The 24985-nt window shown below is 36.9% G+C and overlaps 3 protein-coding genes and 1 pseudogene across 3 annotated transcripts; 1 reads left to right on the top strand and 3 right to left on the bottom strand.

The window, feature by feature from the left end:
- Positions 1-455: 455 nt before the first annotated feature.
- LOC116129259 lies at positions 456-7511 on the bottom strand (annotated as a pseudogene).
- A 1453-nt stretch (positions 7512-8964) lies between these two features.
- Positions 8965-14903, bottom strand: LOC116129258 (protein EARLY-RESPONSIVE TO DEHYDRATION 7, chloroplastic-like). The gene is given in 8 exon segments (XM_031415008.1): positions 8965-9115; positions 9528-9586; positions 11660-11831; positions 12026-12110; positions 12268-12434; positions 12598-13349; positions 13351-13449; positions 14880-14903. Coding segments are annotated over 8 exon segments (1509 nt in total).
- Positions 14904-15070: 167 nt separating this feature from the next.
- On the top strand, positions 15071-17194 carry LOC116129198 (pentatricopeptide repeat-containing protein At1g11290, chloroplastic-like). The gene is given in 2 exon segments (XM_031414945.1): positions 15071-15383; positions 15386-17194. Coding segments are annotated over 2 exon segments (1698 nt in total). The 3' UTR covers positions 16771-17194.
- Positions 17195-21254: 4060 nt separating this feature from the next.
- LOC116129216 (subtilisin-like protease SBT1.6) lies at positions 21255-24011 on the bottom strand. The gene has a single exon (XM_031414960.1). The coding sequence runs from the start codon at positions 23873-23875 to the stop codon at positions 21536-21538; it is 2340 nt and encodes a 779-aa protein (XP_031270820.1). The 5' UTR covers positions 23876-24011; the 3' UTR covers positions 21255-21535.
- Positions 24012-24985: the final 974 nt, after the last annotated feature.

Here is a 24985-nt window from a genome sequence, read left to right as displayed (position 1 = left end):
ATTTGGAGTGTCTCACCATTACATTACTTTTTAACTTCTTAATTCACCAAGGGCAAATTTTGAAGATATGAATATTGATATTTAGGAAACCTAATATTTGACATTATGTCAAACATTATATTATTATTACATTGCAGATTTTATGCTAATTACATCCCTGATTGTGTGGGGTTATGGCCTCTTACAGATTATTACACTTGCATAAATAGCCCTTTGTACAAACCATAATACATACAATACAAAATACAAAATTGATTATTCTGTCTTCTTCTTTCTTAGGTAGTCTCTGGCAGGTACTCTGTTACTTTTGCCTCTTTCTTCTTCTTTAGCTTCTGACACAAATAAATTGGATCACCTTGTGAAAAGACAAATATACCCTTATTTGATCTACTAGCATTTTGGAAATAAAAATCTATCAGTTGCTATTACTTATGTTGTTTTGCCTTCAATTCGACCTAATTTGCTTTTCCAGTGGCTTTTGCAAGGATTTTGGGTTCCAACATGGTCATCAGATCGACCACCTATTTTATCTTAAAAATAGTCCAAGCAGAGCCAATTACATCTCCTGCTGCGTTTAGCCCTTCATTGGTTGCCTTTGCTGCTTCCTCCCCATACCCGAAATGAGAAACAACATGATTAAACATGCAAAGAAAAAGGATGAAAACCATGGTCAGAAAATATATTTGTTCACTTCAATGTAACAGAAACATCAAGGCGGAGAATGACACCACAAACTTCAAGAGTTCAATGTCTCCTTCCCAAATAATGATTGAATGCTCAAACACGCTCATAGTGATAGTAGCAAAAATCGTAGTGGTAACGGTGTGCATTAATTACATTGTTAGATGAAAGTGGTGATGATATAACGGAGCGTCAATTATGTTGTTAGATTGAGATTAGACATATACCTCTCTGAAACAAGCCCGGTTGTTACTTCTGATGTAGTCAACATGACAATTCTTTCCGGTAACTTCAACTGCATTGATGACCTTCTCTGCACATGCACACAGAATGAACAATAGCGTAACAAATCTTAAAGCTACACGATATAGCAGATACTATAACTATAATAAATTAAATTAATGAATACTTAAGTGAATATACTTCAAAGCTGATTAAGGATATATAAGCCAAGGCAGTAAGAAAAGAACAACTCACCGAATCCGTCCAAACTAGAGAGGAAAACTTCTCCAGGCAGAAAGCTGAAGAATTCCTTGCCAGCTTTAGAGTTGGCAATTGAATTTGTGAGGAATCCGGTCATTTTGACAACCCCAAAAAGAATTCCAATGGTGGCTTTCTTGGACATCTTTGTCATCTTCTTAACCCTGCATAGGTCCATAACAAATATTAGGAGCCAAAATCACATGTATTCTACATTTCACTGACACACAAATTAGGACCAACAAATGAATAAAAAATGCACAAAGAAGTACCACTCGAAGAAACCATCAAGCATGATGTGAAAAATCTAAAAGCCAAACATGTTAGTCCTCGTTACTGTAGCAGGACTAATCTCATATTTTGAACCCGGTTTCATCCTCTTCCTCAAGAACTCATTGCCCCAATTCAACCTATCCACAGTCAAATCGCCACACCATGCACTTAATACCCTTAATCAACTTCCTTGACCCCGCCACAATCATCCTCGCAAAATCCCACTATAGTCCTCAACATTCGGAGCCAAAGTAGTCCAATAAGCCGCCGAGGATTTCTCCATCATCAACTTCTTATTATCTTCTGACTCCAACTCCTCTGGTGACATCTCCCTTGCCACCACCTCCCAGCTTTCCATAACCCTCACTTTCTCAACCGAAAAACAACAGTAAGTCTCTAAAACACTATCCAACTCCCTCAATAAATCACCTTGCCCTTTGGTGGCAATCGTTAATCCATAATTCAGCAACTCATAATAGTCTTGCTCAGGTACACGAAGAGTGAAGAAATAGTGAGACTCGTCAAGCTTCACTGCAAGCTCATCTTTAGCTAAAGGCCATTGAATTCCATCCCCTATACGTGCAAAAACAGCTATAACATTATCACCTTGTGAAAGACTGACTATGCTGAGTTCACCCGAAGTCAGTTCAACACTGTGTTCTCTTTCAATAAGATGAACTATGGCCCCAGGCATCTTGACAAGAACAGTCTCAGACGGTAGAATGTTTGAAATTTGCGAAACAGCATCGTCCTCTGGGAAGTGCTTCTCCGCTACGTGTGCCATGTTAACTGAAGGGTAACAAGAAGATGAAGAAGAATATGATACAGAAGCGGCTTCTGAGTTTGAGAGAATCACTTGTGGGTAGAGATAATTTGAAGGAGTTTTCGTAGACTGACATATTTATAATTAACATGAGGACTTTGTTATTAGTTTCTTACAAGACAATGAAGAACATAAATACAAGGGTTGGTTTTAAGGTGGCAGTTATCTTGTTATTGAAGGAAATGGAAGCTGTAGAACGTCTCGATTTCATTGAATGATCACGTGGCGGGAGTAGAAGTAGCCGCACAACAGAAGTGGCAGTTGGTTGTTTAGAAGAAGTAAATTTTGTATAGGAGTGACCCGAATTGGTAACGAAAATCTTTCCTTTTGTTCAGAAATAACAAAAATTCTTGATCGTTAAGTTATAATTATTAAAACTAACACTGATAGCGCATTAGGGTGCACTTGGTTTATTATTTTGATACTTTTTAGAATAATATTTTAAAAAAATAAAATTGGGTGGTTATTATGATGTAGGATTTGAAAATTAAAAAAATAGTCCCTTAGGTTTGTTTATTTACTAAACACCCCTATAATAAAATATTAAAAATTAACAAAAACACCTCCACTTACTCATTAAATACCAACAGTCGGCCACCACTGCCGGAGGGTGATCGGAGTCTCCGTATCGACACACGATCGGCTGGATCTGGCCGATCGTGCTCCGATAAGGCATTTTCCGACCAGATCCATGGTGGATCTGGCCGAAAAATGCCAAATCTACGGCTAGATTTGGCCATTGACGATCAAATCTGGCCGCATTTGGTCGTCAACGACTGCTAAAGATATGGCCGTCGTTGACAATTGGCTACGGCCAAAGATCTGACTTTTTTCGGCTAGATCCACCATGAATCTGGCTAGAAAAAGCTAGATCGACGCACTACCAACTAGATCTAGTCAGTAATGCGCCATTATATTAGATTTCGACTAGCTTCTGGCGTTGGTGGCCGGAATCTGGCAAATGTGGGTTGTTGGGGTGTTTTTGTCAATTTCAAAAAAAAAAATTTGGCTGTGTTTAGTTAAATTAACAAATCTAGGGGGTTTAAAAAACATTGAATACAAATCTAGGGGGTTTATTGAATAGTATAGAATAATATTTTGAGAATAAGGAAATAAGTGTAGTATTTTGGATAGAATGGGGAATAGAGTAGTGAAAAATTGTGTACCAAAGGGGCCTAATAATTGTAAAAATTTATTATTATTATTATTAATCGGGGGTGTCCGGACCAGCTTACGCTACATCTCAACTAATCCCCTGAGACCCTAGAACTATCGGTCGGGTAAGAGCTCTAGTGGTTACCCCTATTAGCAACCGAGGAGGGATTCGAACTCAGGATATCTTGAGTAATGTACCCAAGAGTCCCTATAAAACCACTCGACCACTCAGAGGTAGTTAATTGTAAACTAGAATCACTTATAAATATTAAATTCAAGATATAATTTAAAATTGTGTTATTCATTACCTTACAATTAATTATTTATATAAAATGAAACTTTCTTTGGAATTTTAAACCCGATCTCTATTATTTTGACTTCAAATTTTGAATATATGTGATGTTGAAATTGTCTTATACTTGATAAACAGTTGAACTTCTATATAGGGCTTTGATAAATTTTTAATATTAAATGTGAATTCTTTACCTAAATTCTTCTGGTGAGGAAATTATTTAGTGACAAACTAACAATTGAATAAGAAACTTTATATGTAATTAATTCATAAACATTTGTCAATTGATGAGAAAATATTTAATGTCATATCTATGCTTAGTGAATGAATTAATCAAATTAAATGGATGAAATTGTTGACATATTATAAGTTTTCCATTTTACCATGAATAGGAATAGAAAAAATAAAAAAAAATCAAACACCTCTCTGTAGTTCCAGAAAGTCTTTCTATTTGGAGTTTGATAGGAACCCACTCGCAAATTGATATTAATTGGGTAGGGCATGGGCATTTTGTGAGCTTGGGTAGAACTCTCCTTAGAAAACTAGCTTGCCAAAAGAGGGCACCCTAGCCCTTTATAGCCCACATGCCATCCTTTTTCTTTTCAATGTGGGATCCTAACATTCCCCCACGCTTCGAGATCTAATGTCGACATTGGCCCACTCTGGACAGCTTCACTCTAAGTGGCCTACTCTCATAGGTCGCTCCTTTCTAAGTAGCTCTTTCCCAGAGTGCCCCTTCTGGAACATGGGCTCAGACGGGGTTTGGCTCTGATACCATTTGATAGGAACCCACTCCAACAACTCAACAATTGGGTTGGGCAATGAGTTTTCATGGGCTTTGATAGAACTCTTTTTGGAAAACCAACTTGCCAAAGGAGGGTGCCCATGCCCTTTATAACCCACATGCCCACCCTTTTCCCTTCTAATAGGGATCCTAACATTCCACCACGCTTCCGCAACCTACATCCACATCGGCCTCTTTACCCCTGTCAGTGTCTTTACCCCTTGGGTAACTACATGGATCCTCTTTCCCTCGAGCCTTTATGCCTTTTCTTGGGGTAGTAGCTAGGCCCAAGGTCAACCTGCCATGTATGCAATGTCCACGTAGGTGCAGGATCATGCTCTAATACCAATTGATAGGAACCCACTCCAACAACTCAACAATTGGGTTGGGCAATGAGTCTTTCATGGGCTTGGGTAGAACTCTCCTTGGAAAACTGGCTTGCCAAGTGAGGGTGCCCAAACCCTTTATAACCCACATCCCACCCTTTTCCCTTTCAATAAGGGATCCTAACAAAGTCTTTGCACAACTTTAAACCTTTTTAGTCACCTTATCTCCAGATGTTTTGGAAATGGAAACTAAACACCACCTCCAAAAACCTTAATGTTGTCCAAACTTTGTTAAATGCACAAGGATAAAATGTTCTTTTTTATTTTTATTTTTTTTATGAATGGGGTGTTTGGACTAGTTTATGTGCACCTCAACTAATCTTTGGGATCCTAAAACTACCGGTCGAGTAAAAACTCTAGTGACCATGCTTGTTTATGTGTGTATACGAGCCGAGCCGAGCCAAACAGTGCTCGGCTCATGCTTAGCTCGTAATCTGTTCATTAGGCTCGAGTTTGAGTTTGAACTCGAGCTCGACGAGTGGCGAAATCCGCGATCGAGATCGAGATCGTCAAATAGTTGGTGCTTGCGAATAGTTCATTTGGCTCAAGAATTTCTCCAAATCGATTCGAGTTTGAACTAGACTCGTTAATAGAGCTTGATTTGTGGACCGTTTTATTGCTTGAGTAGGAGCTCATTACCCAGCTCGAAATCAAGCTCGATGAAAAGCTCGTGTAACAATTTTATATACAGATTACAAACTAAAATTGAAACCACACATGCAATCAAATTACATTTTCAATTGAACCGAAGTTGAGAATCCAGGATTATAGAATCCAGAGGAGAAGCTTCTTGATTAATATTTTCAAGATTAAGGAGCCATTGCATATTTACATAATACATAATTACATTTAGAGGTTGGGACTTGAGATTTATCTCATTCACATGCATAATACAATGGCCAAGCCAACTGCTTCCAAAGTCCAAACTAACATAAAACAAAATATACACCAGCCATGATATAACCTGTTGGCATTTGGCAAAACAACACCAAATTTACAGTAGTTGAGCAGCCAAGTCACGGGTCACCTACTCACCTTTGCCTTTCACTAGACTTTTACCCTTTGAACCTGCAACAACAAAATATATACATCATTAGAACTATAGAATATCTAAATTTCAGGCCAACATATTCCGCCCAGCAAAGAGCAAAAGACCTTCCAACAAAGTCTAGAACAAAAAAAAAAAAAAAAAAAACACTGTAGCAACAATAAATATCCCTAATTCATAAACCTACAGCAACAATAAATACCCCTAATTAAAATTATAGAATATCAAAATTTCAAGCCAACATATTCTGCCCAACAAAGAGCAAAAGACCTTCCAGTAAAGTCTAGAACTCCAGATTCAAAAAACCTACAGGCTGTAGCATAGCAACAATAAATACCCCTAATTAGAATTATAAAATTTTAGGAATCAGGACAAACATATTATGCCCAGCAAAGAGCAAAAGACCTTCCAACAAAGTCTAGAACTCCAAATTCAAAAAAACCTGCAGCAACAATAAACACCCCTAATTAGAATTTTAGAATATCTAAATTTTAGGACAAACATGTAAGGTAAAATCAACAAATTCTCCAGTTTAAAACTCAATGGACATCACATAAATAAACATTTCACAAGAATCACAAGTTCAACAATAACATCACATAAATAAACACTACATAAGAATCAGAAGTTCAATAATAACATCACATAAATAAACACTTCACAAGAATCACATCTTTTCTCCATAGTCCACCCTCTCAAACAACATCACAAGTTCAACAATAACATGATATAAATAAACACTTCACAAGAATCACAATAACATCATCACAGCTTAGGTTCACAACAACACTTAAAAAAAACCCAACCTTTGTATTAGGAAACATATCTCTTCTCCACCCTCTAAAAAAACCAACAGATCCTTAGAAAAACCAACCTTTATATGCAAAAAAACCCTAAACATTAAGACAAAAGGACAGTTGTGAATAACTTGTAAATGAAAAATAATTTTTTTTTTTTAATTATGAAACATAACTACATAAGTGATTAAGAGTTGATGGACACCTGAGGATTCTGGCCAAAAGAAGCATTCAAACTTCGTAAGCTTCACTCGATTGGAAGTTGAATCTCTACTTGTTTTGGCTCCTTTTAAATTACAAGGGAAAATATTAGATTCAATTACAAAAATGAAAGTAACTACTAACTAGTAAGTGAAAATGCATAAATACTAATCACTTTTTACAATTTACACTTACTTTGTACTTTCTATGAACTCCATTGAGATGGCAACACCAATCACCTCCACAAAGGAGCACTTGTACAATTTTGGGAGATAATGAGGCTCGATACGTTTCTATTACTTTGGTGCCAGTACTAAACAAGGTCTCCGAAGCCATTGTGGTTATAAGGATTGCTAGTATATCACGAGCCATCCTAGACAAGATTCAATACTTCATTGTATTAACCTTCCACCACTCCAATGCTTCAAATTTTGTACAATCCCCCTCCACAAACATGAAACAACCCTCTCCCAGATAACTATCTAACTCTGATTCCTCTAGTGGAATACTTTGAACCATTTTCACATGTTCTACAAACATTGCAAAACCAAACGCATTAGGTTCTGTTTGTTCATTGCCTCCAAGAACCATTGCAGTTGGTTTTTTCAATGTTTGAGGATTGAGATTGATAATCATCAACATACTCCTGGTAAATTTGATGCAACACATCTTTAACTTTACTCTTATGTACTTGGGCATCAATCTCACCATACATTAGGTAAACAAAAGTCCAACACCGCCAAATTACACCTAGGACCTAGGATAGCCACTACACACATCCACAAGTTGCACTCTCCCCAATACTTGTCAAATTTCTATTTCATTTTCGTAACCATATGTCGAATAAAATCATATTCATCTATTGACTTCTGATCTAGCATAACCTTAACACAAAAAATCTCACTGAGATATAGATTTGCAATCGGGTATTCACTCCCATAAACGATATTAGTAATGGTACTAAACAACCATAACACTTCACAAACTTGCTCCACCTTCCTATTCCTCTACGGTAGGACAACAATTATAGTGTGGGTCTTTCTCTTTATACCTTTGAAAGACATTTTTAAACTTCACTGCAGTTGACAACATCTCAAAAGTGGAATTCCACCTTAGTCTGCAGTCCAGGATCAGCTTCTGGTTGGGCAAACGCAACATTTGCACTATCTCTGAAAAAATAAATAAGCATGCTCTCCGTCTGTTTCACACATGCCACACTATCACGAACATCATCAATAATGGGCCTTATTTGGGATAGCCCATCTTGAGCAATAAGGTTCAAGATGTGTGCGCAACACTTAACGTGGAATAATCTCCCTCCACAAAGCAGCCTATTATCAATTGCCAAATTCTTCTTTAAAATCCTGATTGTTGCATCATTACTTGATTCATTATCCACTAATATCGTGTACACCTTGTTCTCTATACCCCATTCCTTCAAACACTTATAAATTAAATCTACAATTTGGGAACCAGTGTGTGGAGGAGCTATGTACAAGAAGTTTAGAATTTGTTACCTCCAATTACCATCTACGAAATGCCCCGTCAATACCATGTACTCAATCCTTTGATTACATGACTTCCATAAATCGATCGTCAAGCTTATTCTATCAACATCCTTCAACAAAGTCTTCAGCTTTATCTTCTCCCATTCAAACAAAGTAACATCATCATTTTTACACATCCTACGACTAATCTTTTCCCACTCAGGGATCTCATACCTCTGCATGTTATTAAATCCTTCTTCCTCCATAATAGTAAAGGGATGCTCATGCATCAGCACCCAAGTGGCCACTAATTCCTGCATTTTTGCCATGTCAAATTTACCTCCGGTAAGAACAGGGATAACATTGCCTGCATCAAATGGATTTGTTGCTTAGAAATACCTTAGTTGTTGCCTTTCAAACAGCTTTCGCCGTACACAAGTCTTCAAGTGCCTTGAAAGGTGAGTAGTGCTCCTGGTGCCCGTTATCGCAAACCTCCTTTTGCAATGGATGCATTCAGCTTTCGGTTTGTTAGGAACATCAATTTCTCTAAAATCCTTCTACACTGCAGATGTCTTAGCCCTCTTTTTTCTTGCAAAAGGGTTAACATCAATTTGTTTTGTATCTTCTTCATTAACAGTAGCTGAAGTTGTTGCATTACTGTCAATTGCAGGTTGTGACCAATGAAACTCGATGGAGTTGATGTCATATCTGTTCACAAATAAGAAAAACACATGATTAGTTATTATTGTAATATAATTTAGAAACTTGGAATAAAAAATTTGACATCATTATCATACAAGAAAAATGCAAGGGACTAGACTATCTTGTTGATTAGCCCAGCGCCCCAACCCGATATAAACACTAACATTACCCTTCCACGCAACAACAAAATCAACATAATTCTATCTATTTCACTCCAACTGAGTGGTCAGTATTCACTATTTAGTAACCAGTATCAGTAATCACTAATCAGTAGTGCATTATTATTGTCAGCACCTCAAGTTATTATGCCAAGAACAAATACCTGATGTTCACAGCTTCACGTTGAAATCAAGCAAGGATTGATGTTCACAGACTCACAGTCACAGCTTCAAGGCGTTAAGCACAAATCGGCATCAACCTATCCTGGTGAGTGGCAAGTGATGGGTCTGATGACAAAACAAAATCTTTAAGTGTCAACTTTCAACAAAATCAACACAATATAAAGAAAAATTAGAGATAAACTGAACAATGATTGGAGATTGATATTAAAAAAGTTACAAACACAAACCTCAGGCTGATACTATTCTAGAATTGAGAGAGAGAGACAAGTCAGACTTGAAACTTCAGAGAGGAAGTTGAGTTCTTCAATTGGTTTTGGGGTCGAGGTCTTAGGGACTTGGGGTTGAGAATGGAGTCTTTGGTAGAGAGAGACAACTTGAGAATCGATTTTTCGGCTTACTTTGTAGGAAATCACTGATTTATTTCGATGTGAAGGTTGTAGCTTGAGAGAGGATCAAAAGAATTTGTCTTCTCCCTTCTTCGACTGGTTATGGGGTTGTCGGGTTAGGGTTGGGACTTGGGAGGGAAAATCTCTCTCGGGATTGTGTTTAGATTTTAGAAAGTTAGGGATTTTGGGTATTTGTGTCTCTTTTTGGAGGGAGACTGAGTGGGAGAGTGTCATTTAGTGTTTAACAAAAACACAAGCTCTAGAGATCGCAATCAGGTTTGAGCTCGATAGCTCACTCACCAGCGAGCTTGAGAAGATCAATAAGCCTCCGAGCCAAGTACCACCATATTTGGTACTCGATTTGTTTACAAAACGAGTAGTTCTATACTGTGCTCGGCTCATCAAACTTCGAGTCAGATTCGAGCATCTGTGAGCCAATCTCGAGCAATTCGCGAGCTACTCAGTTTGTGTATAGTCCTATGCTTGTTAGCAGTCAAGATGAATCGAATTAAAAACAGCTTGAGTAATACACCTAACTCCCAAGAATCCTAATTGATCACTCAAGCTCTTTTTCTTTAAATCCTCATTTTCTCCTTCCCATTTTTTTTCCTCATTTGCTACGTCACATTTTCTTTCCACCATTTTCTTTCTCCTTCTCATTTTTAGATTTGCCACCACTCATCTCCGCCCACATAGTCACTCATCACAACACCAAGTACCGCAATCTTTCTCTCCTCTCCCATTCCACCTATCGACCTCCCATTTTTCCCCCTCTACCGCAACGCCTTATCTCCTCTCCCCTTTCTTTCATCAGCCAACGATTTTTCCACTCCCCACCGCTTATCTCGAGAAATCGCTGTTGCTCATCACAACACCAGTGAAACTACCTGCACTCCACAAACAAACAAATAGAGAATGGGGTGGAATTGGTGGAGCCACAGGGTGTTTCTTTTCTAGTTCATTTGCTGGATTTTTGTTCTCTCTTACTAGAATATTTCTCGCTTTAAGACCAGTCAATCACAAAGTTTTCATTTTTTGTTTTTTGGATTCAGCTGTTGAGCTAATAATCCTCTAGCTAATTGCTTATAATCGTATTTGATTGCATTTTTTTTTTAGCTGTAGTTGTTATTGATTTCAATATAAGCCCTTCAAAACAACCTGCTCAGGATTGAGAGTGATCCTTGAATCCATATACACTAGGAATTTTGTAGAGGCATAATTTATGTGGTTGTTTTCGGTGTATGAAACTTTAATAAGAAGCAAAAGTAAGGTAATGAGTAAAATGAATCATTCCCAGTTAAAGAAGTCTTGGTATCTAAATTTTTTTTTTTTTTTTTAATCACAGGAGGTGTTTGGGTCACCTTGCACGCAGCTCAATTAATCTCTCAGGACTCTGAAACTATCGATCAGATAAGAGTTTACCCCTATTAGTGCCTTGAAGACTCAAATTGATATCCAAATTTTGTTCTTATACTAAGTACATGTAACAGTATTTTCTACTGTTTCTAGTACTAGTAACAGTTAATTTCAATACTTTTAACCTCATACCGTCGTTAAGATTCACATCAGAAAAATGCAAATAAAAAAAAAAAAAAAACGAAGTTTGAGTATATTATTCATGAAAAGAACAAACAAATATAACTACATGTCTGCGTCTACAATTATTGCAAAATAAAAGGCAAAAACTCCAGCATTAACAGAACAAAAAAAAAAAAAAAACCAGGAAATGAATCTCTACATAATCTTTAAACCATTCTTCTTGCTATCAGACAAAGGCAAATAAAGGGCAAATCTATGAGTTGCTATTATTTATGTTTTTTTGCCTTCAATTCGACATAATTTGCTTTCCCAATAGATTTTGCAAGGATTGTGGGTTTCAACATAGTTACTGGATCGATCGCCTTTTTTATCTTAAAAATGGTCAAAGCAGAGCCAATTACATCTCCTGCTGTATTTAGCCCTTCGTTGGTTGCCTTTGCTACTTCCTCCCCATACCTAAAATGAGAAACAATATGATTAAACCAGCCAATGAAAAATAACATACACGAAAAAGGATGAAAATCATCTTTAGAAAATATATTAGTTTAAAAAATTTTGAAAAAATGAGGCATCAATTATATTGTTACATCAAAGTGGTGATAGCATAATGAAGCATCAATTATGTTGTTAGATTGAGATTAAAGATATACCTCTCTGAAACAAGCCCAGTAGTTACTACTGATGTAGTTGACATAACATTCTTACCGCTAACCTCAACTGCATTAATAACTTTCTCTGTACATAGAATGAACAATAACATGAGCAGCAAGTACAGAGCATAACAAATCTTAAAGCTACAAGATATAGCACATACTATAACTACATAAGTAAAATATACTTCAAAGCTGATTAAGGATATATAAGCCAAGGCAGTAAGAAAAGAACAACTCACCAAATCCGTCCAAACTAGCAAGGACAACTTCTCCAGGCAGAATGCTAAAGAATTTCTTGCCAGCTTTAGAGTTGGCAATTGAATTTGTGAGGAATCCGGTCACTTTGACAACCCCTAAAAGAATTCCAGTAGTGGCTTTCTTGGACATCTTTGTCACCTTCTTAACCCTACATAGGTTCGTAACAAATATTAGAAGCCAAAATCACCTGTATTCTACATTTCACTGACACAAAAAATTAGGACCTACAAATGGGAATGAATAAAAAATGCACAAAGAAGTACTATTCAAAGAAACCATCAAGCATGATGTAAAAAATATAAAAGCCAAACCTTTTAATCCTCCTCATTGTACCAGGACTAATCTCAGATTTTGAACTCGGTTTCATCCTCTTCCTCAAGAACTCATTGCCCCAATTCAACCTGTCCACAGTCAAATCGCCACACCACATAATACCCTTAATCAACTTCCCCGACCCCGCTGCAATCATCCTCGCAAAAGTCCCACTATAGTCCTCAACATTCGGTGCCAAAGTAGTCCAATAAGCCGCCGAGTTTTTCTCCATCAATTCCTTATTATCTTCTGACTTCAACTCCTCTGGTGACATCTCCCTTGCCACCACCTCCCAGCTCTCCATATCCCTCACTTTCTCAACCGAAAAACAACAGTAAGTCTCTAAAACATTATCCAATTCTTTCAACAAATCACCTTGTCCTTTGGTGGCAATCGTTAACCCATAATTCAACAACTCATGATCGTCTTGATCAGGTATACAAAGAGTGAAGAAATAGTGAGATTCATCAAGCTTCACTACAGGCTCATCTTTAGCTAAAGGCCATTGAATTTCATCCCCTATACGTGCAAAAACAGCTACAACAATATCACCTTGTGAAAGACTGACTATGTTGAGTTCACCAGAAGCCAGTTCAACACTGTGTTCTCTTTCAATAAGATGAACTATGGCCCCAGGTATCTTGACAAGAACATTTTCAGACGGTACAATGTTTGTAGTTTGCGAAACGGCATCGTCCTCTGGAAAGTGCTTCTCCGCTACTTGTGCCATGTCAACTGAAGGGTACAATTTAAGAAGATGAAGCAGAAGTTGATACAGAAGCGGCTTCTGAGTTTGATAGAATCGCTTGTGGGTAGAGATAATTTGAAGGACCTTTCGAAGACCGACATATCTATAATCAACGTGAAGATTTTGTTATTAGTTTCTTACAAGACAATGAAGAAGAGAAATACAAGGGTTATTTTTAAGGTGGTAGTTATCTTGTTATTCAAGAGAAGTAGTCGCCTAGAAGACTGTGGCGGTTAATTGCTCTGAAGAAGAAACTCGCGCTGGTAACGGATATCTGCTTGTCTTTTGGACGTTTGGTAATAACAAACAGTGGGAAGACATACGGCAAAAATAAATAATAGCGTAATATAGAACAAACGGTTTATGAAAGACATATAAGAACTTTTTGTTATTTCAAAAGTTTTAGAGGTATTTTGATATGAAATCAAACCTTAGGGGAGTTTAGTGATATTTTATTATAAAGTTAGCATCAAAATAACAGAAATTAATTTAATATTGTATTATACTATTATTCATTATCTCATAATTAATTATTTAGATAAAGTGAAATATATGTACTTGGGAATTTTAACCTAATTGGTATTATATTGACTTAAATTTTTTGAATATTTGTGATTTTTAAATTGTCTTATATTTAAATGTGTAATTTGAAAACAAAAATCCTTTTGGTCCATTTTCTAAAAAACTAAAATTTTGTAAAATTACGGTTAAAAGTTTTAATTAATTGTAAAAATGTTCGATAATTATTCATAACAATGTAAGTTATAACCTCCCCTACTATCTTTTTTTTAGTTTTTCAAATAACAAGAATTATCGTTATATTTTAGTTTTATAATAAATTATAATAAAATATTCGGTCAATATTCATAAAAATTATAACGACTCATAAACTATTCATTAACTGTTAATAAAAATTATATTATATTAAAAGCTTTAGAGTTATTTTGTTATTAAAACAAACCTCATAGAGGTCAATTCTTGACTCAAAATTTAACGATATTATATTATAAAGTTAGCATCAAAATAACGGATTTTAATATAAGATTATAGCATTTCTTATCTGATTATCATTTTCTTTTATAAAATAAAATATTCTTTAAAATTTAAACCCAATTGGCAATTGGTATTATTTTGACTTGAAATTTTGAATATTTTGAAAATTTCTTATATTTATTAAATAAAATATCCCATAAATCACTGAATTTTGACTTAATGATTTTCAACACTTCAATTTTTGCAATATCAAAAAGGTCCAATGGTTTGTCAAATTCTCTCGTCTTACAAATGTGCACCCCTATCGTTTATCTTCATATATGATAATATATGATGAATGCCTCTAGTTCGAACGACGTTTCCGACAACCCTGTTCGTTGTAAACATATCAAATTCACCCTTACTCCATGACATTCATCCGCCGCCATCAAATCATTCAGTCACTCCCTAACACTTGAGTTTCGATGTTTTTCAACAAAATTAAGAAAACCGCTTTGAATGTTCTCCAATTCGGTAGATTCTGTACTTCATTATGCAAACCTGATGCTTCTTGCGTCGATCCATATAACTCCTCCAAACTCTTGAGTAATTATTTTAAATCTGGAAGGATTAAAGATGCAGAGGACCTGTTCGATGAAATTCCTGAGAAGAGTGTAGTTTCATGGTCCATTGTGATTCATGGGTATGCAATAAGTGGGTTGTACCATAAATCCATAAAATTATTTTCCCAAATGATGCTCTTGGGTTTGTTGCCCAATTCTTTCACTATGGTTGGTGCTCTTGTTAGCACTGCCGGCTTGCTAAACTTGCAACTTGCGAAATCTATTCATGGGCTACTTGTAAAATATGGACTTGAAACTGATTTAATAGTTGGTACTACAATGCTTGATGCATATGCAAAATGTGGAGATATATTTTGTTCCTATAAATTATTTGAAGGACTGAAGAACCCAAGTTTGGTTTCTTGCAATGCAATTATTGCTGGGTTTATAAACAATGAACATTTTGTAGAGGCTGTTTTATTGTTTAACCGACTCTGGAGATTCATTTGGTGCCTAATGCTGTGACAATATTGACGGTTATTCAGGGTTGTGGTGCTTTAGGATCAAAGAAACTTTGTGAATCCCTCCATGGTTTAATAGTTAAGGTGGGACTTATTTTGGATATATCTGTTAATAACTCGCTACTTGACATGTATTCGTGTTTGATGGATTTGGGAGCTGCTACCAAAATTTTCGGAGGGATGGAATATAAAGATGTTATCAGTTGGACTACACTGATGGGTTTATTGGTAGACCTTGAATATCCTTGTGATGCCCTGAAGATTTTTGGCAAAATGAGGAAGAGTAGGATCATGTGTGATATGGTAGTTATTATGAATTTGATTTCAGCTACTGCTGTTTTGGGAGATTTGAAGAGAGGAAGAGAAATTCATGCACAAGCTGTTGTTTGTGGTTTTGAATCGGGGCTCCCTCTCACAAACTCTATCATTGCCATGTATTCAAAGTGTGGAGATTTAGATTCTTCAAGAGCTATGTTTAATCATGCAAGTCGGAAGAGTTTGGTTTCCTGGACAGCAATGATTTCAGGATATGTCCAGAATGGATGTGCAATAGAGGCCTTGAATCTCTTGATTAAGGTGAGACAAGAAAAGAACTATTTCATTGATTCAATAATGTTAGTCACTGCTCTCACAGCTTCCAGTGAGCTTGCTGCTTTAGAGCTCTGCCAGCAGCTCCATTGTTACGCTTTTGGAGCTGGCTTCGTTCAGTATATCACAGTTCAAAATAGTCTCATATCAACATACTCGAAGTGTGGAAATGTGAACCTTGCCCATATTATTTTCAAGGATATGGGTTTTCTTCAAGATGTAGTCTCATGGAATGCCATTATTAATGGGTATGGGGTCCATGGCAATGGAGAAACTGCTCTCACTCTCCACCATGAGATGAAGAAGAGTGGGAAAGATCCTGACAGTGCAACCTACTTGTGTGTTTTGAGTGCTTGTAGTCATGCAGGCCTAATAAGTGATGGCTTGGTTATTTTCAATCAAATGGTGAAAGAAAATAAAGTAAAGCCGAGCCAAGAACATTATGGGTGTGTAGTTGACTTGCTTGCTCGAGCAGGCTGCTTGCCAGACGCAAGTGGGCTTGCTGGAAAACTTTTGGACGGGATGGGTCCAAATATTTGGAGGGCTTTGCTTAGTGGATGTGTGATTCATGGTAATGTGGAGCTGGTAGAATTTGCTGCAAGCAAGGTATTTGAGCAGGACCCAGGTGAATTGGGTCAAGTTGTGCTCCTTTCAAACGTTTATGCATCTGTTGGGAGGTTTCAGGATGCTGTAGCATTGAGAATGAGCATGCAGAAGAAAGGATTAATTAAGAATCCGGGGATTAGTTTTCTCAATAGTAGTTCTTGTGACTCTGGTTAATTATTCTTTCTTTCTTGCTAAATGTAGAGGAGAATTAATTTGTTCTTATAGCATCCACCAAAGTCTTGACGTATTGCTTGGTTGTGATCATCACCATCTAGCGGTTTTCTTCATGGAATTTTGTAAATTTTGACTAGATCGGATATTTTTCAATGAAGTAGAGAGGGAAGAAAACAGTCTGGCAATAGAGCAGGAATGATATTTGGTCGCTCATCAAAGTGTATTTTCAGGCTAAAAGGAGTTACAGTTGCTTTGATGGCTGGTTCATGTAATGGCAGTCAGCTTGATGACCACGTGAAGCTGAATTGATTACAACAACTACTGTGCATTGTATACCGTCATAGAGATATTGAGCTCACATTTATGACAATGCCATAGTCAAAGAACAGGAGTGCTGCCCCAGGTTATAGTTTCCAAAACTCAGGTTGGCATCCGTTGCTAGATATATTGGTGTGATACCCCTCCAATACTTCGTCTGACGCTGTTCTGATATGGACAAATATAACTTAAAAATGTATCTTCTTAACTTGAAGATTCAATTTCTTATGAATCAGAAAATAATATATACATAGTTTTCCACATAGTGGACCATATGAAAGAGAGAACTTATTTGGAGTTTCAGGACAATGAATTGTGAAAAATGATTATATATGTTCTGTTTTAATGAATATGATATGGTTGAATGCAGTTTTGAAATTGTGGGAGCATAGCTTCTTTTTTTTTTTTTTTTGGTGACTCAGGGTCGGCGCCAGCTATCGTGCACTCAACTAATCTCTCGGGCCCTGAAGTTGATAATGGGTAAATCCCCTCAGACCACCTCTATTAGCAACCTAGGTGAATCAAACTCAGGACCTCTTGAATAATACACCCAAGAGTCATAGTTGACCGTTAGACCATCTAGTGGTAGTTTATAGCTTCTTCTTTCTCTCTCCTTTCAATCTTACCCTTTCTCCAAAGCAATATTATCAAGCTAGGAGTTTTCTTTTTTTTTGGACTTTTTTCAATCACCTATCTTATACCCATTCATAGAGAAATTTCCCTAAATGAAGGGACTTGGCATCATCAATTCCATTGATTAAACTAGGTTGCAGGTCAATTGGACTCCATTGGATTCCTCCTTTTGTATTTATTTTCCGTACGAGAAAGAAGCAGAATGATGGTCCCGTTGAGCAAATTTGTTGGGTTGTATGAGTAATTGATACAGAGGAAAAAGCATCCTAGAATTACTTTGCTTGTTATTACATTTGATTCTTCTGATAACAAAACATATCTATATTGTTTTAAGTGTATCACAAGATATGCTGCTATAAATGAAATGTAACGAAAGGAAAATGTGGAGTTTAATGACCCTGAGTTGAACCCATTCTAGCATATTTTTTAAAGAGCTTCTCTATCTGAATGCTCATCTTAGTTTTCTTACCGCTTTCATGAAGATGATTTTAACCTTGTGATAATTTGATTCTTCAGGAATTGACATCAGCCGACAAACCCAAAGTACTCAGATAAGGAAGCATAAGAGGCCACGAGCAAAGCAAATGGATAAGAAGAACCTTTTTCTCATGTTTTTTTCTGTGGTTCTAAGAGAACTCCTGTATTTATAGATGTGGTTATACAGTTTGGGTTACCTTGCTTTATGGGTCTACAATTGACAACTCCTTCTGGATTATCTCATCTACATCAGCATCAAATACTTAAATTGTTCTAAGACTTTCTTGTCCTTCTTCCTTCTCTCCTCTCTCTCAATGTACTGTTAATTTTGCCTCTCGTTTCATTAATATTCAGTATTGTATATGTCTGATATGCTAAAATGGGATATCAGATACAATAGTGTGTAACAATTTTGTGAATCATATTTTCCTATTAGTGATCTTCTCTATTATCTCTCTTTATATTCTGCCTGCAGTTTCTGCTTCTTTCTAGTATTTTTGTCTTATCATTGTATATTGTAGAACACGTAATCCAAATCGGTTTCATGAAACGTTTAAGAAAGTGTAATATCTTTTCACTGATATGGCACAAAATAGAACGTTTACCCCTCAGGTTCTGCTCATTTACATGTGCAATATGGTGAAGAATTTGTCAGGGACTATTATTAGTTGAAGTGATTTGATCGTAAAGAAAACATAAACAGGTATAAACGTTAATGTTTTTATCAAATCTCAGATTCAACCAAGTAGAAATATTATTCACGCTTATCATTAACCTGACAATTATACAAACTAAATCAAAAGATCAAACACACCCACATCAGCTTCCACTCTAGATGTGAACTTTTTGTTTTTTTTTTGATGACTGGGAGTGTCTGGACTAGTTTATGCGTACCTCAACTAATCCCTAAAACCCTGAAACTACTAGTCGGATAAGAACTTTAGTTACTACCCCTATTAACAACCGAAAAAGAACTCGAACTCAAGACATCATGAGTAATACACCCAAGAGTCCCTATCAAACCACTCAACCACGCAAAAGTATTTAGATGTGAACTTTTTTACATTGAGCTTTAAACATGAGTCCAAATAACATTACAATCACAAAGCAATTTGATAAAGAACAGAAAAATAATGAACACATAGCTGTCACTACTAAAAGCGAAGACCAGATTTGCTTTATTTATTTGTTTTTTTCAGTAGGTAAGATCATGTCCAAAGCAAGATGGTTTCAAGCTCATCAATTCAAAACTCTAATTGGAGTCCAACTCCTTTACACATAATAAGTCTTAACTAACATATATCATTAGACATTATTAATTTGAACTAACCCTTGACTAAGGTTACATATAATATCTTAACTAACATATATCATTAGACATTATTAATTTGAACTAACCCTTTACTAAGGCTACATATAATATCCTTTGTGTTTGATTAATTGCTGCTCAAGCTTTTGTCTTGTTAATGCAAAAACCTTGAATGGTTTGAACCCATGAACCACTTTTCGATAAAGTTTCACAGATTTCAATAGGTTTAAGTGACTTGTAAGCAAAGTTTCACAAGCTAAATTAAAGAAAATACCCATGTTGGTCCAAAAACTGAGGCATTTTCCAAGTACTAATGGGTGTACTGTACCCTAAGGTTGAATAATGGGTACCAAAATTTTAGGTATGAGAAGATGACCCACAAGTTTGTAATTTGTTTTCTGAATCCTCATGTAAAGTAATGGAGGGCGATAACATGTCTAAAGACTTTTTACAGTGATACGATAGAGCCCTTTTACTTTTATAAAATTGGAAGAGGTGACATGAATTAGGTTAAAAGCACATGGAATTGATTTTGGAGGGGTCTAATATCTTTAATCATTCAAGTGTTCTTTAGTGACAGTGGCCCTGGTGAATCCCATGGACAAGACAAAACAAGAACAAAAGTGTTGCTCTAATTTCAAAGTTAAAAGGGTTTTGTGCTTTATCTCTTTTTTTCTTTAATATCTAGGCATGGAAATTGTTGATGAATTCTGGGTAAGGAAGAAGAAAAATACGGAACATATGCATTGCCTGTAATAGTATTTTATATCATCTCAGTCTTGAAAATGTGTGAATTGTATCAGAGAATTGAATAATTAAAAATTGAATCTTTAAAATGTGTGAGTAGTTGAAACAGAACAAGACAAAAATTTAACGGCTAGTGAATCTTTTATATAATTAATGGAGAAATCTAGAGGATCCCAACACATTAAAAATGCAGTTGGGTTTATTATCATTTTTCTGGGAATTTAAGTTACTTATATTACTTCTTGCCCATAATACAAAAACATTCATGATAAGACTAAACGACATATTTCCACCCGAGGTTTAGTGAAATTTTAAGCTCATATAACTGGTTGCATTTATTCTATATCCCCCCTTTAAACTAATACTATTAGTAACGATTAGAGGTGGTCGAAAAAGGTAAGTGAGATCAACAAGTGAAGGTATGAGTTTTATAAAGGAGATTGTAGAGAATCCAACGGTAGTCTCAAAAGTAATTTTAGACTTTAGAATCGACTAGAAAAAACCAAAAACCACCAACTTGGACATTGTCAACATGACCCAATTTTTGCTAAAATGAGCTCATCTTTTGTCAAAGAAAGCGCTAACAAACATGCTAACGTGCACCACACTACAGTAGAAAATTAAAAATCTTGTAAAATGAAAGAAAAAGAAAAAATACTACCAAAAGATATCAACTTAGATTTCACTAAAGCTCATGTGAGAATATGTCATTTACTCATATTATAATAACTCATGGGGTCAAGAAAAGGATGTGATAGAAAACCCTGGCTTCAAAAGGCTAATTTCCTAAAATAAGGTAAGACTGGCAGCTAATGGAGCAGTTAAATTTCCCAGTCCAGGAGGAGAAAGGCCAGTGAGGTTGAATTTTTCAACCATTTTATAACACAAGAGAATGAAGACAACCCATTTATGGTATAAAAATTTCAAAGATAGAATTGCTTTCAATATTCAGAGAAGTGACAACTAGACATATAATTTTTTTTTTTTTTTCCGACTGGAGTATATAAACTTGTTCAGTTTATACATATAACATAACTTAAAAAGGGATCTTACATAAGAAAAAAAGAAAAAAAAAAAAAAAAAAACAAATAACACACTAAATTCACTCCCAAAAACCAAGTTGGTGCCCCTCCCTAATCCTATGATCCTGCAGAAGATGAAAACACATACACACATAAAAGATTTTAACTCATATGCGTTGCAAATTCTACTGCTAAATATCTATAACCATTTTGCCATATTCATCGATCAAGAGCAGATGATCCAATTCCGGCTTCGAGTTTACAATGGTTCCAACTGAGTGACCACAAGAGGACTCCTCACAACATGTTTCCCATCCGACCATGAAATTGCCCCAAAAACAGCACCAGAATCACCCAACACCAAGTTCTTGCTATCTGCGGTTACTGTCACCACGAAGCTTCTCTTCTTGACACCAGCCGAGAATGACAATGAGGCCGGTTTTACACTCACTGTAACCCCCTTTCCTGGATTCTCAATATTCACTCGGTAAACAGCGTTCGTCTGACCCACATTGGTCACAGTCCTGATAAACATCTTCCTGGAAACCCCTTTGGAAGCTGTTGAGAATAATGCCGCAATTGAAGGATAGTTGAGATTTTCGGGCAATGGCTTCCTCACTGGACACTTAACCGGTGTTCTTGTGATCACCTGAATTATCTTTGGACCGTAACCAATTCCACACAAAAAGTTGACATAATCATCGTTAGTTATATCATAAACCAATCCTGGATCCATTGCTCGATCAAGACTAACATGACCAGCACCAAAATCATAAGGAGTGGAAGCTTTTCCGGTCGACTCATCAGTCATGGGTTGATTCCTATTATCAATTATATTAGCAGTAGTCATCATAGCCGACCTTATCATCGCCGGACTCCAATCCGGATGAGCAGATTTAAGCAACCCCGCAGCGCCACTTACATGTGGACATGCCATTGAAGTTCCTGACAAAATATTGAATTCTGTTTTCCTTGGATCCGAATCCAATCCAGTTGGACCAACAGCATCAGTCCAAGCTGCAAGAATGTTAACACCAGGAGCAATCAAATCCGGCTTAAGAATCTCAGGGTTTAACCCGTTGGGTCCCCTGCCCGAAAACGAAGCCACCACTGGAGCCGGTTTGATCCCAAGGATCGTACCCTTGAAATTTAGGGTAGCCGTCGGATTAGCGCCGGATGAAACATAGGCTTTAACGGCGTCACCTTCATCGGAACCAAGTGCGCAAGTCGGTAAAAGATGAGCATCACCGACTAAACCTTCACCGTTTGATATTCCATTAGCCAAAATCATGCCCACACCTCCGGCTTTCTTCACAACTAAACCTTTAGCCACTCTTGCACTGCTTCCTCTATCACAAATTACGATTTTACCCTTCACCAAACTCGGATCCAACGAATTTTCCATGCACAGAGAAGTTGATAAAACCCCTGATTTACCAGGATAAACCACCGGATACATTTTACCGCTTAACGGTGCACCAGCGTACAGTGAAACTCCAGAGAGTCTCCGACCGTCACCGAGAACCACTTCCGCCGGGAAGTTACGATCAATAGTGCCGGCTCCAACGGTGGTGACCCACGGAGCAAGATTGGTCACTGACATTCCGTTAGGACCGTCGTTACCGGCTGATGACGAAACGAACACGCCTCTCGAAACGGCACCGTACGATCCGATAGCAATCGGATCGAGATAGTAAGGTGATGAAATTCCGTCACCGCCTCCAATTGATATGGATATGACGTCAACTCCGTCATTGACAGCAGCGTCAAAGGCGGCGAGGATATCGGAATCGAAACATCCGGAATTCTTCCAGCAAACCTTGTAAACCGCCAGTCTGGATTTCGGCGCCACGCCTTTAGCGATTCCTGAAGCATAGCCTGCCATGCTGGCACGGAACGCGTAACGGCCGGCAGCAGTTGAGGCGGTGTGGGTACCATGGCCATCCGCGTCACGCGGAGACATGAACTCAACCGTGTCATTGAGTGATCCGCTTATAGGACCAGGCGATCTCGCAGCCGCTTCGTGGCCTTTAGAGAAAAATCTGGCGCCGATAATTTTTTTGTTACAGTTATTCTGACTAAATTTGACTCCCGTTTGACACACGCCTTTCCATTTCGAAGGAACGGGCCCGATGTTCAAATCCGAAAAACTACGTCGTTCGGGCCAGATACCGGTATCAAACACGCCAATGATGACGTCGGATCCGTAGTTGGAGTCGGACCAGAGTCCGCGTTGGTTGCGGAGTCCGAGGAACTGAGGTGAGCGCGTGGTGTGGAGTTCGCGCCGCTTGTCTTCGAAGACAGCGAGGACGGCGGGGTGGTCGCTGAGAGAGGCTGCTTGTTGTGGAGAGAGAATAGCGGAGAAGCCATGGAAAACGGTGTCGTATGTGTGGAGTATTTGGAGTGGAGTAGCGAACTCGGAGCTGTACCAGTGGTAGTGAGTAGGGAAAATGGAGGGTTTGGATTGTGAATCGATACGGAAGATGAAGGTTTTGAGGGTTTGATCGGTGGAGAGGGATTGAGTTAGGAGGATGGAACCGGAGAGAATGAAGAGGAGAAGGAACTGTAGAGGGAGGGAACTAGAGAGAAACGTAGCCATTAGAGAGAGTTGGAAGTAAGTGGTGATGGCAGTAAGAGTGGAGTGAGTGTATCTGTGTATGTGTATTGGTTACCACCGACAAAGGCGGAGTGATATAAGAGAAATAATTGTCCTTTTGTTTTTCTTAATGTTGATTAATTAAACATTAATCAAATTAATTTCCATGCAACTGTCAAAAGAGTGTGTGCGGAACTGCGGATATAATTTTGTCCTTCTAAATTCTAATTGCTGAGTCACCCCTTAATTAGCGGGCCATTGTTGACTCCCCCTATCTTGTCTAAAAACGACAACGCTTTGAATAATTGTTGACATTCAACCCAATCTATTTATCAATTTGAACACATTATTGTATTTTCAGTAATTATATATATATACCATTAATTCCTTTATTTGATTTTAAATAAAGAGAAAAAGAAAAAGTATTTTTATTTAAAAAAGTAATGGTCTAATAAAGGAATTAACATGTGGGGCAAGTAGTAGGATAATACAACGTCACAAATTTGTTTATCACCGCTGATCAGAAGATAGAGAAGGATGAGCGTTGGATTATAAAGTGAACGAATGATGATGAGAACAATTGTGATTACCTATAAAGTGTAAGCAGGCTTTTGATTCTTGAGCAAATTAATTAAAGTAAGCTCAAAAAGAGAATTAGACCCAGACGCATTTAAACAGGAAACTGTATTGCAGTTGGTAGATTTTAAATATTAATTATGTTGACAAAAACTTGTTTTCAAATCTTAATTTCTTCTTGATAAAATCTATAATTATCACTACGTAGTGGACACGTGGCTTGATTATTAGTTAATTGAGATATGGACTTTGTCTAATGTCCACTCATACATTTATGAGACCAAAATAACAAAACTTTTAGGTTTTGGAATAATTGGATATTTTATTAAAAAATAGCATTATATTTTAAAAGTCATAATTAATTAATTATATAAACATTATGATATAATTTATTGAAAATGTAATTTATTTTTTCTTATGATCAAGAATATCTGGATCAGTTTACTCATATTTTAACTAATTTTTTGGATCTTATAACTATCAGTCAGATAAGAATTTCAGTGACCAATCCTATTAAAAATAGAAAAGAGATTGAAA

The sequence above is a fragment of the Pistacia vera genome, unplaced genomic scaffold (genome assembly GCF_008641045.1).
Source record: "Pistacia vera cultivar Batoury unplaced genomic scaffold, PisVer_v2 Contig21, whole genome shotgun sequence".
Lineage (NCBI taxonomy): Eukaryota > Viridiplantae > Streptophyta > Magnoliopsida > Sapindales > Anacardiaceae > Pistacia > Pistacia vera.
The sequence above is the reverse complement of the archived record's forward strand: the minus strand, read 5'-3'. Positions and strand labels throughout refer to the sequence as shown.

Bases quoted from the DNA above. Each gene is read 5' to 3' on its own strand.
- LOC116129216 (XM_031414960.1), bottom strand. From the start codon at position 23,875: ATGGCTACGTTTCTCTCTAGTTCCCTCCCTCTACAGTTCCTTCTCCTC.